General features: G+C 38.3%; 1 protein-coding gene across 1 annotated transcript; it reads left to right on the plus strand.

Annotated features, from left to right (window-relative positions):
* Window positions 1-8,181: 8,181 nt before the first annotated feature.
* On the plus strand, window positions 8,182-19,222 carry LOC139131569 (dual serine/threonine and tyrosine protein kinase-like). Its single transcript, XM_070697679.1, has 5 exons — window positions 8,182-8,399; window positions 8,912-9,549; window positions 10,258-11,609; window positions 16,565-16,832; window positions 17,295-19,222. The coding sequence occupies exons 3-5, from the start codon at window positions 10,633-10,635 to the stop codon at window positions 17,775-17,777; spliced, it is 1,728 nt and encodes a 575-aa protein (XP_070553780.1). The 5' UTR covers window positions 8,182-8,399; window positions 8,912-9,549; window positions 10,258-10,632; the 3' UTR covers window positions 17,778-19,222.
* The last annotated feature ends 498 nt before the right edge of the window (window positions 19,223-19,720 follow it).

Below are 19,720 nucleotides of genomic sequence, written 5' to 3' on the forward strand. Positions count from 1 at the left end.
TGCCTCTACACGAAGGGACCTTTAGTTTTCTATGAATACCCTCGCATTGTTCATCATAAACTATAATATCAGTTTTCCATTTTAAGGAAGTTGCCTCTTAAAAGAAAACATGTAAGCCATCAGAAAACTCGGCAATTAGCACCAGCACATTTCAATCAGTGCCGTCACTCTGCACAACGTCATTAATGGCTGGCCTCACTATATCTCCCGATCAAGTCGGCTCTATTCCACTTTTTACCTTACGAAAGGTCGGAAAACATTTTTGATACGAGTTGTAGAATTTATCAGTCTCTTTGTCACTTTTATAACTTGTGACAACTATATATTTCCAAACATAGTGTCACAGTGATATTACATCGGGATACAAGGAGCTTGATTTTCAATCGACAAAACTAACGTGGAAGTATGAGACCCCTTTTTGGGTAGTGTCTTCTCATCTGTCCGTAATGTGTCTACAATATTGGCCACGAACATGGCACTACAAGCACATCGCAGATGGAATTTCCATTTCCTCTTCGTACTATTGACCGGGAAAACATATAAAAACCGTCAAAAACTTAAACAAGCCCACTTATAAATATGGAGGCGGGATGCAATTGACGAGTCTGTGTCAAATGTACTTACGCTGTAGGAAATAAAGTTTGCACCAAAGCATGAACATATGTTTGTTTGGTCTTGTGTTTGTTTTGTTTGTTGTTGTATTGTATGCTTTCAGCTTCATGCAATTATAATTATACGTAACAGTAAATGAAACCATGTATTGTCTAGCTTAAACATCAGGCCATAGATAATTTCAGAAACAACAAAATCATATTTGATAGGGAAAGTGAAAACTCAACACGCTTATGAATGTAGACTGCTCCTCCATTACGGTTTTCAAATGAAGGGTGATTCATGCAAGGATCAAAACTTTACTTTGTTTCAATGACACTTTGTGACCAGTTTGACATCGTTTAAACAGTTTCAGTTCCCCCTTTGCATTAAAATCGGTTTACTTTTCGATAGTTTTAAGGGTTCTTTTTAAAATGTTGAAAAACTGGCTTAACAAAACTAGTATCACATCCTTATGATTAATCAAGCGGCAAAATGAACTACGGTTCGAAACTAAAGGACAGGGGAGTTTTTACCGTGTTTTGCAAAGATTATACAGATTGATAGTTGCCAAGTGGTAACATGACCTTAATATTTGATATCTGCATAAGCGAGCCCCAACGTTTTTTCAGGACTGTGAGTTCCTCTGAGACCTACATCATCACCCTTGGTACATAAGCCCTGTACAACCTAAACCAAATGTTTTTCTTGTTTGGGTACAAAAACCAGGTATAAGGAAAATTTGGCACGAATGTTTTAAGACAACGATGATTCTGAAGAGTAGTGCCGAACAGGTCAATGTCATTTGCAAATGCAATTCTACGATTTCAATTCTACGATTATGGGTGCAGCGGGAGGTTTTTGTTTGAACTGAAATAAATGAGAGACATTGCATACATCACCTGTTTACAAATGACGACTGCATAACAAGAAAATGAATTTACATGTGGAAAAAATGAATGTATTTCCCATTCAATGTAATTTTCAACATTTTCGTAAAATCATATTATTTTAAACACCCAATCCCCCCAAACAAAAACAATGCACAAACAAAATGATCTGGCTCGGCATCATCAATGGAAATTGTATATTAAAGAGGCATTCCCACTTGGTAACATTTTTTAAACACATTTTTTAATGCCAACGGTCGATATTTGACGTGGCGACTGCGCGCGGATCGCGAGATATCGATAAAAACATGTCATTTCCCGAGCGTATTTTCCACATCCCGAAGTTGTACGATTGTTTCTGATTATGACGCGAAATCCACCGAAGGTTTGTTGTTGTGCTGATTGACGATATTCTAGGGAGTCCATAATAAATTCGAAGGACGCAATTATACCTCTCACTGCGAAGACTTTATATACAGCATTATGCCTTCACTTCAGGTAAGCTTTTTTAACTTTTCCTTAGTTTTTGTCATTTTCATTATTCTCAGTCAGTTCTATTATATTTTGGACCAATACCACATAGATATCAGTTTTTACGTGTAAAATATTAGCCGCCTCTGATGACTACATTTTGTCGTCTGCCACACGGTTACGCGTGGTTCGATACATAGCGGCTGCCGCGTTGTATGCGTGAATACCACGCGGTGGCCCCTATTTATCAACCGCACGTATCTGTACTAGTCACCGATGTGAATTCTGGTGGAATCAGCAAACTTTGTTTTCCTTTTTTTCTCCGAGTCAGTAAGACTCGGCTTTCCCCCACAGGGCATGACCGATCACCGACGCCAGTGATACTGTTGCGTACAGCAGCGTTAGCTTAGACTCGTACTCCATAGCTTTGCTGACAATGGCCCCAGTGCCAAACGTTCGATGTTCGGAAGTTGAGTTTAGGTGGGCCACCGGAATTTAAACTTTTACTTTTTTTAGGACATGTTTTTATCGATATCTCGAGATCCGCGCGCAGTCGCCACCTCAAATATCGACCGTTGGCATTAAAAAAATGTGTTTTAAAAACGTTACCAAGTGGGAGTGCCACATTAATGCGTAATGGTCCCAATATGATACTTTCACTTACAGGATCAAAACAGTTCAAAAACAGTTAGGCATAACATTTAAATTGTATAAATACTTGTACACAATTTCATGAAACTTTTCACAGATGACAATCTCAGAACATTATGATGGTACTGTGAGTGTCATGTTAATTATCTGCTCATTAGCATATTTAATGAACTTTTGTAATTAGTGGCATAACTCTGAAATTACTGCACCAAATTTGATGTTACCTGCAACAAATGTTGATATGATATATATCTAATTGTACTTAGAAGCATTGGGCAGTGTCAAGTTGATAAATAGTTCATTTGCATATTTTATGAAGTTTTGTAATTAGTCATATAAGTCCGAAATAACTGCACCCAATTTGATGAAATTGGCTGCAGATACTGATCTGACCGATATCTAACTGTGGTGTAGAGCATTTAGTAGTGTGAAGTTAATGAAGGGGCCATTTGCATATTAAATGAGCTTTGTAATTAGGTATATAACTCTGAAATTATGGCACCCAATTCGGTGAAAATTGCGACAGATATTCTTCTGATAAATAACTTATTGTACTGAGAAACATTTGGCAGTGTCATATTTAAAAAAAGCTCATTTACATATTTTATGAAGTTTGGTAATTAGTCACATAACTCCGAAATAAATGCACCAAATTTGATGAAATTTGCTGCAGATACTGATCCGACAGATATCTAACTGTGTTGTAAAGCCTTTAGACGTGTAAAGTTAATTAAGGTTCATTTACATATTTAATGAACTTTGTAATTAGGTATATGACTCTAAAATTACGGCACCAAATTTGGTGAAACCTGCTACGGATATTGATCTGATAAATATTTAATTGTGCTATGAAACATTGAGCATTGTCAAGTTAATTAAGAGTTCATTTGCATATTTTATGAACTTTTTTATTATGATATTACTCCAAACATGCAGCATTTAATTTGATGAAACATGATACATATGTTGATCTGATAGATATCTAATTGTCCCATGAAGCATTGAGCAGTGTCAGGCTAATAAACAGCTCATTTGAATATTAAATAAAGTTTTATAATTAGTGATTTAGTTCTGAGAGTACTGTGCGAAAGTTAATGAAATATGCTACATATAATGATATAACAGATATCTGATTGTTCTGTGAAGCGTACTACTATTAATAAACCTGTACTAAAACACGTGAGCACATTTAGTTCAGATCTAATAATTACTGCTTCTGTTGACACATAGACCAAAGAGGCTAGAGCAATTCTATGTGATCTGGATTGGTGTCTATGATTATGTGACAAAGTACCTGTATGCTTGTGTACACTACAGATAATGTTTTTCCCATACAATTTACTTTTATGACTTTTAATTTAAGAGACAACCCAAAACATATTTCATATCAACCAGAAACAGTTTCGTTTCTTGTCCCCCTTTAAGTCCCCAATCTTCAAAAGCTCCAACGTACCCTTGATATTGTCAACCCCTCGTCAATTTTCGCCCTCTCCAGACGTTTGTTTGAATGCAACCTTAGACCTAGTGAACTTCCACAAATCAAAAAGCCCTCAGTTCAGTATGGCCGTAAAACAATCATTGCATTTTCAGATGTCATTTTTAGTGTTCACAGACGAGAGTTTCTGTCTGTCTGCTTGTCTGTTTACACAACATCTCAAGAACGCCTGAACGGATTCAAGTCAGATTTGGTACATAAATTTGTTTGAGAATGGCAAGAACTGTTAGTTTTTTGATGAGTGTGGCTTGCATATTTTATGCTCATTTGCACAATGTTTGATTTTAGAAAAAACAGACATACATTGAGAACGGCTGCACAAAATTGGATGAGATTTGCTACAAATGTTGATCACACAAGGGTTTATCCGCCATGACAGACATAAATGGGTGACATGAAAGTAAATTGCTAATGTGCATATTTGATGAACTTTCCTAATTAGGCATATATCTGAATTGATGTCATAAAAATTAACGAAACTTGGTAGTAATTTGCATATATAATGAACTTTCCTAATAAGGAATATATATCTGAGGCGACTTGACCAAAATTTTATTTATGAAACTTGCTATGTACGTTTAAGATGCTATGATACAACATTATTGAAAGTCATTAAGCATTTTACTGCAGCCAATGCCTAATTTGCAAATCGAATTGGTTTTCACAGTTAGGCATATATAGCTTGAAGGACTTTAACAAAGGCAATTACACTTGCTATATAAAGTGGAGATACAATAACAGCAGTCAAAGAAATTTAGTATTTTTATTTCAGCTAATTACACATTTGTATAATTAATGACCCTTAGCATTAATCTGTTGTGAATATTGTTTATGATGTTGATCATAACACTTTCATTGAAGTTGCAAAATGTGGCAAAAGTTTAAATTTACTCACTATTGCAATATAAAATGGAACACGTGAGCATTTTTGTTTCATATCTGGTTAACTCACATGTTCATGCACGTGAGCTGATATCGTACAGATTTGTGTGTGCGCGTCTGTCTGTCTGTCTGTCTGTCTGTCTGTTTGTCTACACGATAAATCAAGAACGCCTAGACGGTATCCAGTCAGATTAGTAGAAAAGTACAATATGCCAATGGCAAGAACTGATTAGATTTTGGTTAGTGTGACTTTCAGATTAATGAAGTTATATAATTCTTTTTTCATATAATGTTTTCCTATGCAGACAGTAATGACAGTTTCGACATATATCAAGAAATACTGCACAAAATTTCTCGAAAGTTTTCATTGATGACAATCTCAGAACGTAATGATAATACCGTGAGTGTCATGTCAATTGTCTGCTCATTTGCATAATTAATGAACTTTTGTAGTCGCGGTATAACTCTACAATTCATACAAATTTTATAACTGCTACAAATATTGATCTGATAGATATCTAATTGCATTAAGGCGCATTGAACAGTGTCAAGTTAACATTCAATTTGCATATTAAGTAAAGTTTTGTAATTAGTTATATAACTTCGAAAAAGCTACACCAAATTTAATGAAATCCTCTGCAGATTCTGGTCCGATAGATATCTGACTGTGTTGCGAAGCATGTGGTAGTTTGAAGTTAATTAGGAGTTCATTTGCATATTTAATGAACTTTTTGATAAATGATATAACACTGACATTATGGCACAAATTTGGTAAAACCTGCTACAGATATTGCTCTGATAAAGATATACTTGTCGCGTGAAGCATTGAGCAGTGTCAAGTTAATTAAGGGTTCATTTGCATATTTAATTCACTATGTCAGTAGTGATTTAACATTAAATTTGATGAAACTTGCTACAGATGTTGCTCTGATAAATATCCAATTGTCCCATGAAGCAGCTCATTTGCATACTAAATTAAGTTTTGTAATTAGTGATTTAACTCCGAAAGTACTTTGCGAAAGTTGATGAAACCTGCTACAGATATTGATCTGATAGATATCTGATTGTTCTGTGAAGCAATTAGCAGTGTTAATGGCTCTTTGCATATATGATAAACTTTGTATTTAGTAATATACCTCCGAAATTAAAGCACCAAATAAGATTAAACCTGCTACAGATATCGACTGTTCTGTGAAGCATTTAGCAGTGTCAACTTAATTCATAATTCCTTTGCATATACCTACGAAATGACAACACAAAATTTGATGAAAGTTGCTACAGATATTGATCTGGTAGATGTCTGATTGAACTGTGAAGCACTGAGCAGTGTCACATTGAGAAATGTATCATTTGCATATGTCATGAATTTTTTGATTAGTAATTTGACTCCAAAACGATTTTACCAAACTCGATGGAAGCTGTTGCAGATATTGATCTTACAGATATCTTAATCTTCTGTTAAGCGTTTAGCCGTGTCAATTAATGACTGATTTGCATATTTAATGACCTTTTGTAAGTAGTGATATGATTAAAAATTACTGTACCAGATCTGATTACACTTGCTGCATATATGAAAGTGACAGATATCTGGCCTATACTGAGAAATATTAACAAGTGTCCTGTCAATGAATTGTTAAGCTACAGTGACTTTATTGAAAGTTGCTGAAGGTGTTTTCATCTGATTTTACTTGTCTTTTAGTTTTCTTTCCTGCGTGAAATCAAAATGACAGCATTCAAAGAAATTAAGCATCTTTATTCCAACTTATTACATATTTGTATATGCAATGACCTTTGGAATTAATTTGTGATGAATATTGTTCATGATGTTGATCATACCACCTTCATGTGGCAAACATGTGGCAAAAGTTGAAATTTACAGACAACTGCAACATATGCTGAAACACGTGACCATTTTCAATTCATATCTGCTTTTATTACAGCTAAACGCACTGAAATTTTCTTTGAGGCTTTACCAAAACGAGATATCTTAATGTTGGAGACAAAGCAGAATTTCTTGCTCATTGACTTTCATAGCTTCAAGATCGAATATTTATCCGTGCGAACCACATCATCATATATCACACAGACAACTTTCCTTCACAATGTAAAGTCAAGAACTGCAAAATTTTGTAGCTTGTTGATCAAAGCACCAAAGTCAAGTGTAATCGATCAAAAATCGCAAATGTCCTTGACATAGCTCATCGACATGACACAACCGTAACAGATCACCCTTACTAGTGAATATTCCTAATATTTGAATGCAATGCAAACAAACAATAACACTTGCCTACAATACATTAAAGCCCCAATAACTGCAAATGTGAAATAAAGTGATCTCAAAGTAACCTGTTTTTCAAGAGTTTTCTCTGAATAGACCCATTAAGGGCTGAATAAGTGTATAACACTGTCATAATTGTCGAAATGGCATGTAATTTCAAACGTTTTAACTTGATTTTAGATTTCCTGCCATTTTCAAAACTAAGCATGTGACAGAGACAATAAAGATTACAACAAGAAAATGTTGGCCTTCGTGTGTTTTGCATTCAATAAATGGCATCATGCTTGTTTCCTTTATGATCATGATGTGCATGTGCAAGAAATGCTGCATTTCTTGTACTTTCCGCTGGGCGCCATTTTATGAGTGTGGAACCCGCTCATTTTTCAACCTGTTAAGACGCGTAGCGAGCAGTGACACTTCTATACATGTCCTTCAGTTAGCACATTTACACGAACCAACTTTGGTTTGAAATCAAGAAAATAATGCATAAAATTCGCAGCTATTGCATGGGGCATTTACATGAAAATTAAGGGTTTCCTGAAGTACAGGTTGCAATAATGTGCATAATCAAAGCTCTGACATTTATTTCCTGTGATATCCTAGCACCAACTCTCACCAATTTGCAAATTTTAGTTCCAACCTTATTATATGACTCTCTTACCAACGTAAACTTGAACACAGCGCCATCTATGGGAGCTATTGAAAACGTTTTTGCATAGAGACAACAGATATTTCGACAGCAGAAACTTGTCACTTTGTTACCAAGTAAATTATGGTCCATTTTATTAAATGTCGTGCAATTTCACCATGTGGGGAAAATAAGTTCAAACCTAACAAGGATTTTTAGGATTCGTTTTTCTTGCGTTTTAACCATGCTACCTACCTGCCTGAGTAGTGGAACAAGCTGGTGGCAAGGGTTCATAGTTCATGTCATGAAACTAGTTTTTGTGCCTGCGTAGTACAGCGAGGTGTCCAGGAAGCGGTACTCCGGGGTCGAGTCTGACCACGATACAAAACAGAGGCAAAGATTTCTTGCCCTCTTCTAGGCTGATTGGTCGCACGTGAGGCCATAAACTGAGGCGTTTCGTCCGTGTTTTGATGAACACCAACATGGCTGCCAAGGATTGTCCTTCTCATTCAGGTTAGTATTACTTTACAAACACCACCTTTTCTTGTTTCCGTCCACAACGCTGTACAGTTTAGCCCAGACATGATGTACTACATGTTTTTATCATCACTTTTGAAAAAAGTAACAATCAACGAAGATGTCAGTAACATAAAACCAACGCTTTCTTGTGCATGTAATGTGGGTTGAAAGACAACGTGAGATCAATGCACCATAAGGACAACCAACCAATGAGCGATGGTGGTTTGTAGGTAGCCCTCTGTACGATGCTATGTGTTCCTGGCGTTGTACGCTTTGTACGAGAGGCCGTACAACGCCGAGAACACACAGCAGCGTACGCAGGGTTTGCTTGTAAGTGGTAGAGTTGTGACATGTAAACACATGTACTTCAAGCCCAACTAAATCAAGTCGTAATTAATAGGTTTCGTTTGAACGTTGCTCTGAGTGCATAAAGAAAGGACATACAGATTAAGGCCTTTTAGCTGTCTTGGTTATTTATCTTCACATCCTCTCTTCCTCCGTTTTAGCAACAGCGACGAGTTCCCTTGTGGAGGTATTCAACGAATTCAAGTATTGGAAGTCAACTTTAGGGCAAGCTTTTAAAGAAACAGTGCCGCATTTCGATCAAATTGTCAAATTGAGCACTCCAAATTCGAAACACAAAATCAAAGCAGCTCTCCTGCAGTATAGAAAACCACTGGAAGATTTTCTTCGAGAAGATAATGTTCCTAATGTGTTGGTCTTGGGGCAAAATAACTCCGGTAAGACGTCTTTCATAAACGAATTACTGGAGTGTCAGCTTCTTCCAACGTCAGATTCAACAACGGCGAGCAGAGTGGTGAAAATCAAGTACAACGGGAAGCGATACATCAACATAATCGATGCCAATAATAAAACACTTAAAAGGGGGATCTTTGAGAAAGGTGCAACGGTTTCGTCTAAGTACATAACGATATCAAAGGAAGAGTCATCCGAGAGTGAAGATATTACCGCGTCTGTCGAAATCGGTCTCCCCCACCCTTTGTTGAAAAGTGGTGTGGAATTATTCGACGTTCCATTCTTCGCGAAGGAACGTATAGTTGACATGGTTAAGCGTGAATGCGTCGACAGCGTGATGCCACTGTTATTGTATGTCGTGGATGGAAACTATGGGTTTCGACTAAGGGTAAGTGGAGCCTTGCAGTATAGATACATTGCTGCCTGCAGCTGAGCTAAGGTCGGATTAATTAGGAAAGTGATTATGTACGCAATGGTCACCCACTTTTGGGATTTGTGTGTTGTTCCCATCTGGTTTATTGGTGACGCTGATGGTGATCTTGTTCGATGCCGCTGATGGAAATGTGTCGATCGTGATGGTGGAAGCTTGATGGTGGCGGTAGTTATGGTGATGATGATGATGATGGTCATCATCGCCATCATCATCATCATCATCTTGGTAATGTTGATTTCGTCGATTGTGTGTGTAGTCTAGTGTAGTCTAGTGTAGTGCAGAGCAGAGTGATAATTGTTTGAAGGGTGCTATTGTCAGCAGTGATAAGCTATATAATGGGTAAAAACCAACCTTCTTAAATCACCATTTGCAATTTTACACCGATGCACAAAATCTTTTAATTCGTAAATTACCATTTTGAATTTTACACCCGTGCACAAAAGTGTAGTGACCAAACAGCTTTACTGTGCTAGGAATAAAATTTTATGATCTGGCATTGACACTAGGTACCTCTCTAGAATGCAGTGTTTCTTTCCAGTCGTAAAGTCGTATTTCTTTAGTTGTTTGTTTTTGCAGACTCAATGTAACGCATCATGGGTTATTAATGCATGTATCTTATATTTTTATAACTATTTTATTTTATTTTCTGTCATATTCACAAAGGACCAGGATTGGTGTCCACTCTCTACACGTTATCCCCACAACTGAAGATCATCTATGTTTGTAACAAGATTGATGTAGATTTTCAGGCTGTACAATGGACCAGGCTTCTGATGAAAGCGGCGAGGAAAATGAACGTGATGACGGCAGTTCAATGGATAAAAAACTGCGGACATACCAATCACTGGTCAAATTTGGTTTCTTAGGTGAAGAGGGTACAATGGAAGGAAAGCCATACTTTGGAATTTCTGTTAGGGAACTTCGCCATGGAAGAGACAAACACCAGAAAGACACTATCAACAGCACTATGGAATTTGGAAGATTTATGAAATGTTTCACTGCCACCGCAGGCGAAACGCTTAAGAAACACACGGTTAAATGTGTTGGCTCCTGTACAGTGCACAAGTGCTCTGTTGCAAGTCAATACTCGTCCCCAGCTTGCAAAGACTGTCAGAAAAACATGGAGGAATGGAATCAAAGTTCGATAGAGACAGACTTGTTGGAAACGTTGAAAAGGTTGACATTTTGATTAACTGTCGTAGAAGTGAAATGAAGAAGTCAATTGCGAAGGCAATCGAAGACATTAAACAAGATGTTATCACAACTGTCAGAGAGATGGAGTACAGCCCGATTGAAATTGGAGACGTTGTCCGCAGAGATGAAATGACTCTGCAACTTGCTGACCAGGTCCGTAGTGTAGTCGCGATGAAACTGACACGACACATCAAATACCACCTCATTAACAAGTTTCGAATAAAGGAGCTCTACGACAAAATCGCAAAAATAATGGATGATTTGGACGTCGCAGGTCTGCAAACATTCACCATGGAGATCGACTTTACGAGTCTCCAGGAAGAAATCAGATGGGGTATTAGTAAACGCGTGATGACTTTGAACATTCAACATATCTATAAGAAAGTAAGACATTACTTCAGCACAGTAACGGTCGATGCGAAGTGGCGAGAAGGGATCGCAAAGGAGGTGCTAAACCATGTAACCCCGCAAATGGTAATGCAGATAGTCTGCGATGAAATACGACTGAAAGTTCAAGAATACGCAGAGGAGATCCGAACATTCATTCGATGCTTGGACGACCTTGCAGGATTCAAAACAAATAGCCAAGACGCCGATATTTCACAAATTGTACCGGTTATCTGTGGGAGTCTCTGCCGTACTGATGCGCTGCTTGATTACGTCAAGCGAGAAAAGGTGAAACTGAATAGGAAAACGCACCTATTTAAAAGTGGTGAACGCACTGACGTGTACATCAGGGATGGAACTAACACCTTTCTGAGGGTAAAGAAACAACGCGAGCCGAATGATAGCACCGCCGAAGTTTTAATCGCATTAGTAAGGTAAATGTGAATAGTTTTGAAACTATCGCTCTCATAAATGAAAGGGAGTATGTCCGTTGCTCAATCAAAAAGAGAAAAGTCTTATGCGCTTACAATGCATTTAAAGTGGCACTCCCACTTGGTAACATTTTTAAAACACATTGTTTAATGCCACCGGTCGATATTGACGTGGCGACTGCGCGCGGATCACGAGATATCGATAAAAACATGTCCTAAAGAAAAGAAAAAGTTTGAATTCCGGTGGCCCACCTAATTCAGCTTCCGAACATCGAACGTTCGGCACAGAGGCCATTGTCAACTAAGCTATAGAGTAAGAGTGTACGCTAACGCTGCTGTAGGCCACCATGGTCCCTCCATGGAGGGACCGTGACGCCACGTACCACTTGCGTCGGTGATCGGTCATGCCCTGTGGGGGAAAGCCGAGTCTTACTGACTAGGAGAAAAAACGGAAAACAAAGTTTGCTGATTCCACTAAAATTCACATAGGTGACTAGCACAGATAGGTATGGTTGATACATAGCGGCCGCCGCGTGGTATGGACGCATACCACGCGGTGGCCGCTATGTATCGAACCACGCGTAACTGTGTGGCAGATGACAAAATGTAGTCATCACCAGTTCGTGTACACTCTAAAATAGGAGACGTTTGCTGAAGTCATGACCTTTGTATTGGCCAATCGCAGACGGGCATGTTTCATGAATATTTAAATTGTGAATGCGGAAGTGAACGTACGATTTTGCGGGAACGAGCCCATTGGCAACTTTCGGCGGGTTTTTTTAACCCATGGAGGTAGTAGAGAGACTACCTCCATGTTTAACCCTAGTTGACAGATATTCGGTGTCTTTCGGATGAAAATATCTCCAAAATGATCTACAATTTAAAATGGCAGCTTTGGAGGGCAGCGTGTGCGAGATTTTTCTCGTTACATCATTTTGTGGTTAGTCATTGACATACGCAAATCGCCATTACACTTGTCCGCGATTTTAAGGTTGACAATTGACTCATTTTGCCGGCGTGTTACGATCGTAGTTCTAGTTTACTTAGTTATTTCTTATATCATTGGAAGGGGCAGAAAACCAGCTTTCTAACGCTGCCTAACACGTGGGTGCCACGGAAAGGTGCGCAACGGTGCGCGGTTTTGAAAACGGGAAGCATTGTTGATCGCCAGTCGCTGACTAGTACAGAAGTGTATTCCAGCCGTGGCCCTGGTGCGTTCTTTTTCATTTTGGTCACGACACGATGCCGATCATTAACGGCCGGAACGACGAAGCACGGTCCGGACCGTGGAGGAAGACATGAAATGACTGGCTATCCGATGGTTACATCAATTGTGAGTCCTCAGCTAAAACGTTTGGAAGACGATGTGAAAGTGTCTTCCGTCCGTCCATGGCAAGAACTTTGATTTCCTCGATAGGCGGAGTTTGAGCAGTCCCGATATGCGCATGTGTCAGACCACAGACGTACGTCTCAACGATGGCTGCGGTGTTCCGCATGACGTTATCGACACGGTGATTGGTTTATTTTAGTCACATGGGGGTTTGGGGATATATTTTAAACGTCTCCTAATTTAGAGTGTACACGAACTGATCAGAGGCGGCTAATATTTTAGACGTAAAAACTGATATCTATGTGGTATTGTTAAAAATATAATAGCACTGACTAAGAATAATGAAAACGACAAAAACTAAGGAGAAGCTAAAAAAAATACCTGAAGTGAAGGCATAATGCTGTAAACGTATATAGGCCTAAAGTCTTCGCAGTGGAAGGTAAAATTGCGTCGTTCGAATTTATTATGGACTCCCTAGAATATCGTCAATCAGCACGATGACAAACTTTCGGGGGGTTTCGGGTCATAATCAGAAACGATCGTAAAACTTCGGGATGTGAAAAATACTTTTTTGAGGACATGTTTTCATCAATATCTCGCGATCAGCGCGCAGTTGCGACGTCAAATACCGACCGTTGGCATTAAAAATGTGTTTTAAAACTGTTACCAAGTGGGAGTGCCTCTTTAAGAAACCTTTATTTTTAAAGCGAGAAATTCACGCCTGACGTGCTTCCGTCTAAAGTCAACTGGTGGTATCATCTTTCGCATTTTTACTATAAAGCTTAAGTAGATTCCACTATATATGATTTTAGTTAGTTGGCCAGCTGGTTAGTTTGATGGTTAGTGAAGGTAGCGACTCAGGTTCATTGTCACTATTTTCAATCCTCATTTCCACAAAGAAGAAGTGGTCACACACCCGACATGTGGTACTTTTTTTATCTGCTCGGTCACCGAAGAGTTCAGAAAATTTGTTAGTTTTCAAAAACAGAGCGCATACGGCTGTTTTACTCAAAAACACGTGTTTTTAGTTTTTTACTCAAAAAAGTGTAAGTACAAATCTCCAATCGACCCTGGTGATCTGTTTACGGCAATCGACGGCTGGGTATACTGGGCAAAAAACCGTGTCCCGGATTTTTGAAATTCGCTTTTGTTTTCGCACAATGCGCCTTCAAAGTGTCAACTTGACGTTTTTTGCATAAATTATCGGCCTTTGTTCACGTTTGTCAGGATATCTTCACTTCCAGGCCTTTTATCGGAAATCTGAGACACTGTCTTTCAGATATATTCATTCACTGTCCACAGGTGAAAAATCAGGCTAATCTGTCCAGGCGCCGCCGACTTATACTTATTTGAATAATGTACGCACTGCCAAAAACGGAACTGAGAAAATCGACGATTTGTGTAAACGACCTATGCGTCACACATTGTGGCCAAGAAGTCCGAGTCGCGCACCATTTTTTGCGAATTTTCTTACACCAGGACTAAGTTGAAATATTTAGAGTAAGTTTTGGGAATTTAGAATATGTTTAGGATTGCAGATCGTGTGAAAATAGAAAGAAATTATACACTGAACTGGCAAATGCTTAGTGCCAGCAGTGGGTGATATTTACACAACAAACACTGAGGGGTAATTAGCGATTTAATCCATTTTTGGAACGTTTAACTAGTAGATTAACTGTATACTGTTGTCTCAACGGTTACAATCTGGTTACCAGTGTTCACAGTCAAGACGAACTGAGACGTCGAAACTTGTGTAAAAGTCTATCCGATCGAGACCTGTGTGCTGTTGTCGCGCGATCGCGTCGGGCATTCACTTGTTCTTGACTCAAGTTGTCTACTTCCTGTCTCGCGATCGGCAATTTATGCATGTTCTTTGTGAAAAACGGGACGTCAGTTGCTAGTTTTCCTACCTCAAGATGAGACGAACACATGTAACTCTTGACAACATAAAATGTCTGTTGTATTTTCTTAGCTTTTGCACCGCACTGCAAACTTGTCGCCCTTCGTTACGACGGGAGAGATTGACTCGTGTTATTTTTTCAAACTTTATTTATATGTGTTCTTGTACCGATTTTATCAAACTAATAATAATCACGCCGTAGCGTGTAGAACAGTGCAGGCTGTCATCGACAGCGTATTCCGAGACACAGAGTATCGACTTGTCTGCAGTGGAGTCACTCGACTTGCGCAATACCAGCGCACAAATAATTATTTCGGAGATTTTTACTTTTAATCAAACTTTTGATGACTGACCTCATATAGCAAAAATTGCTAGTTTCAGCACTTCTAGAAGTTGAGCCGGGTTTGTTTTACGTTCAGTGTTGAGGTCCAGCTAGCAGCTGTGGAGTCTGTGAACCTCGCAATCCACGTTCGATGTAATTTAATTTTTGGGTTATATTTAAAAAAAGAAAAGGCATGAAATAAAAAATATTTGCATTTCGTTTCGAAAAATTAGCAGATCGGTGAACTTGCTCTTGTGAATCTGCATAATGTGTGTATGAACTCTTGCACTCGCTTGGGAAACTCCTTGACATAAATGTCGCGTGTTGTCGGGTACGGTGTTGTTCAAGGTTTCTCAGCAGACACGAAAAGGCTGCACGATAGAAAGATGAAACTTCGAGTTTAAAAATATAAAAGAACACGATACTAACACCAAGCATGTACAGCAAGAGTGATAAAATTATCGCAACTAACAGAAGTTTCATCTCGCTCAGGCTAATTTTTGGACTCGGGTATGTAATCAGCATAGCCTAATATGTTCGAAAAGCAGTGTGTCAAATACTTTCATAGTTGTTGAACTGAGCACGTCTCCGTTAACGTCTGCGTCCTCGGATCGGCCAAATCTGACTCTTCACTGCATTCTTGATCGGTTATTGCAGGGAGTATGAGCCAAAGTCGGACTGTTTTACATTTAAATCGACCTTTGCGCACGTTGCCGTCTTTTTCAGGTCCGCTTTTGTGGACCTCGCTTACTTTTCGACGGTACTGAGCGCGAGCGCCGGCTTTTGTCTGCTCGACGTGTTTGCCGTACCGATACATGCTGAGTTCAAAACGCTGAGCATAACTTTGAAGATAGCGCATGCGCACTATACCGCCAAGCCTATACATAATCTCTGCGTGTTTATCAAAGATATCGTGGTCGGTAATTCGCGACCGTTAAGACAAAAGGGAGATAATGGCACGCGGTGTAGCTGATAGTTTGCCATTTTAGTAATATTTCAGCAATTTCCCGGTACGATGTGACCCAACACCTTTCCCCAAAAGAAAGGCCACGTGTCAGTGTTTCGAAATTTGAAATAAAAAAAAAAATTGCTAAAATTGACCTTCGAACCTGAGTCCGCATCGTTAAATGGTTGGTTGGTTAATAATTAATTAATTGGTTAAGTATTAATATATTGGTTGACTAGCTGCTATTAAGTAGATGGTTAGTTGGTTAGCTGGTCAATCAGTGGGCTAGTTGTTAACATAGTTATTCACAAACCTGTAAAACGTTTACTCAGATCAATCAACACAGGCAACATCTCAATGCAATTTATTAAGTTAACACATAATTTAACGGCCCGAATGGTTTTAAGTGTTGATTGCATAGATTATTATTTGTTCCAAGCTTTTAATTCTTAACTTGCAGAGTACTGACCTTGCCTGTGCAAGCAAATATTCTACAGGCGACCGCTCTCGTAACGGTGGAGATTCATAACAACGATAATACCATGAGCCTGAGTAGTGCTTGCGAAGTTCCACAGAAGTACAGTGATCTATGGACTGAATTGAAGGATAGGGACATATGTCTGAGCATTGATGAGAGGTTGGCTTTCGGGTTGGAAATAGCAGTGACTTGTAAAACACTCTCACTTTCTGGTCTTGCTGTTCAAGACCTCCGTGTCACAAATATTCTGGTAAGTCTCTCGTCTTTAACTCCCTTTTATAAATACAATGTTACGGTGTACATGTAGCATAACCTCTGTAATTTAAATCCCTTTGCACACAAAAAAATAGTAGGGCGTATAATGATATAATTAACTGAGCCTCAATGATATTGATCTGATTTTCTTCAACGGGCGACACAAAGAAGCCGACGCCATCAAACATATCTTGCAGGAGGCAATAACCTTAGGAATGGAAGGGTAGCAGGAAGAAGAGGCAGGCAGTTTTAGGTTAAACCGCCACAAAAATAAGATAAATATGCCGAGTACAACTCGAACCTAATGTGTACAAAACGTCCACTGGCCAGTGGTAACCACAATTACTCATGAAGTGGGCGTTTATTGCAAAGTCGCCCAGTATTCAACCGATCATACATGAACTTATGAACGGTATACATACTTGGCCTGATACAGTATTCACATTTTCGTTTCTAGATCGAGCAACGTTGCAGTGATCACGGTACCAAATGGCGGGCAGTTGTCAACACTTTGAAGCCACGTAACGACAGCATCCCGTACCCCGACAACATACCACCGTTTCATATTCCTCCTGAGGACTACACTGACTCCAATCAGCAATGCGATAACATGTGCTACCGAAGTGAAAATAATTGTAGCACAGTCTATGCCTTTGGTGTTTTGCTTTGGCTGCTTCTTGTCGGCAAGATCGTGCAGCTTCCACATCCACAGCGGGGAAAGGGTCCCAAAGAAGATGAACATGCGGAGACAATTAAAATAGTTCGCGCTGAAATTCAAAATTTCAAAGCTAATATCAGTGAAAAATATGAAAAGCTGATCGTTAAATGCTTGTCGTATGACAAATCAGAGCGACCGTCTTGGGATGACATAATTCAAGATTTAACCCGCAGCTCATGTAAGCCACATGTAAACCCTTCACCACAGAAAGGTCTTCCTTAACACAGCAGGGAAAAGAAAATGTGTAATGACCAAGAAATTTTTGTTTAGTCGACTTTCAAAACCGACATTTGTTGTTTTACATGCTGTCTCCTTGTGAAGGAAAGTATCTAAGTCAAATAATATTGATAGGTCAATAACATCGTCCAGTTGAAAAGCTAAATTCTATAGATTGCACTTCCGTACTGTAAATATTGCTAGTGGTGACACCTCCCAACCGCTAGTTGCAGTAACCCCTTGTGGGCGAATTGTGGCCACGAAATTAAAGAGTTCATTGTCGACAAAAACATGATCAGAGAAGCGTGTAACACAATTCCTTTTTTCGACTGAAAAAGAGAAACATAGCTACACAAGAAGAACTTGCAGCTCTGTCGGTAAGGACGACGTTGGACACTTATCATTGTAATTTTCTAATTTCAATATGTGCCTTAGGTACTCAAAAGGAACGACTAAAAACAACCTATTAATTAACAACTCGCAAATAGTCTGATCATTAAACAAATTCACTTGCCTAAGCTTTTCAACTTGATACATCTCCACTTATCATTGTAAATTTTCATAATTTCATGGCAATATTTTAGAAATGTATTTCATTCTTTGCAGATCACGATATCATTGTCTCAACAGGGTGTTGTCTTATTATTGTATCCCTATAGCTTTTTATATTTTAGTTTGAATTGCAACGGACAAAGCATTGTTTTAATGCATGTCATTTCTTATTTTTGAAAATTTAACTTCTTGTAAAAGAATTTTATTCCCCCAAATATTGTCAAAATATCCATTAATCTCAAAGCTAAACGACTGAATGCAATTGTGCTATCGGAAGATGGAATCAGAGTGAAAATGACGTACTTGAAGTTTCTGGGATTTCCCTCATCTGTGTTAAAAGCATTGTTTCCTCAGAAACTGCTGATCCAATCGCTTGTGTGAGGTATTTTTTGTCCATGACCAGAATACAAAGATAGTTCTAGTCATATCGTCTTTGGAAAAAAACTAGTGTGACAACAGGTTGCAAGTCTATTTTCGGTAGTGAGTAGATCAGATGTAAATTTTGTGAATTAGAACTCAATTAACAATATCATATTTTACACTGTTTCTGTCATTTTTTCATAAAATTGCCTCAATGAAAAATGATGACGCATGTAGTATTAAAAATTGTATTTGTCAATTGTCAAATCAATCTTGTTCAGCTTTTCCAAACCACATTTTGTTATAGTTTCAAATAATATTCTGGATATTTTTAAGTGTTAATGAACAATCCTTTTTGAAACTGCTTGACGTATAGTCTTTGTATTCCAATCGTCATAGCTTGTAATGACCTTATTAATATTTGTTCAAATTATTAACTACATAACTTGAATCATTGAGGTGATTAATGTATCGACTCTTTTGCTAAATAAGCTTTCCAGAAACCATTTTTTTCAAACCAATGAAATTAAAATCTAGTTACCTGAACATGTTCTCATTCCCTCGTTTTAAATTTATTAATAAAAAGATTGATTGACATTGTCGTTGCAGATCAAATTGGTTAATGTTTGTCTTTTTTCAATTGCCATTTAAAAATTATGACATTTTTATGATCTGTTCACAGAGCAAAAAATCCTATATACGTTAAGGCATGTCTCTAGGACATTGGCATTGTAATCTAATTTGGATGTTATTTCCAGGAAAGTTCTGCTTTTAGATATGTAAAATTTAGCCAAAGTACATTCCTGTATATTAAAAAAAATAAATTTGTTCACATCTTGAGATATGAGCTAAGTTACTGGAATATTGAGGTTTTAAGAATGCATGATTTTTGGTGGGAAAATATCGGTTTACATATACTAATTCAGTACGTTGGAAAGTAAGCTTAATTTTTGAATGACAAGACCAACATTTTCCATGGTATGAGATTATTTTAATGATCTGATTCTATGCATATCATTTTTCAAATCTGATTCTGG

This window comes from Ptychodera flava, chromosome 4 (assembly GCF_041260155.1).
Source record: "Ptychodera flava strain L36383 chromosome 4, AS_Pfla_20210202, whole genome shotgun sequence".
Taxonomy (NCBI): Eukaryota; Metazoa; Hemichordata; class Enteropneusta; family Ptychoderidae; genus Ptychodera; species Ptychodera flava.

Coding starts and splice junctions, on each gene's coding strand:
- LOC139131569 (XM_070697679.1), top strand. CDS start 10,633: ATGTGTTGGCTCCTGTACAGTGCACAAGTGCTCTGTTGCAAGTCAATA. Junction 11,610..16,564: donor GTTTTAATCGCATTAGTAAG/GTAAATGTGAAT, acceptor CTTAACTTGCAG/AGTACTGACCTTGCCTGTGC. Junction 16,833..17,294: donor TCCGTGTCACAAATATTCTG/GTAAGTCTCTCG, acceptor TTTCGTTTCTAG/ATCGAGCAACGTTGCAGTGA.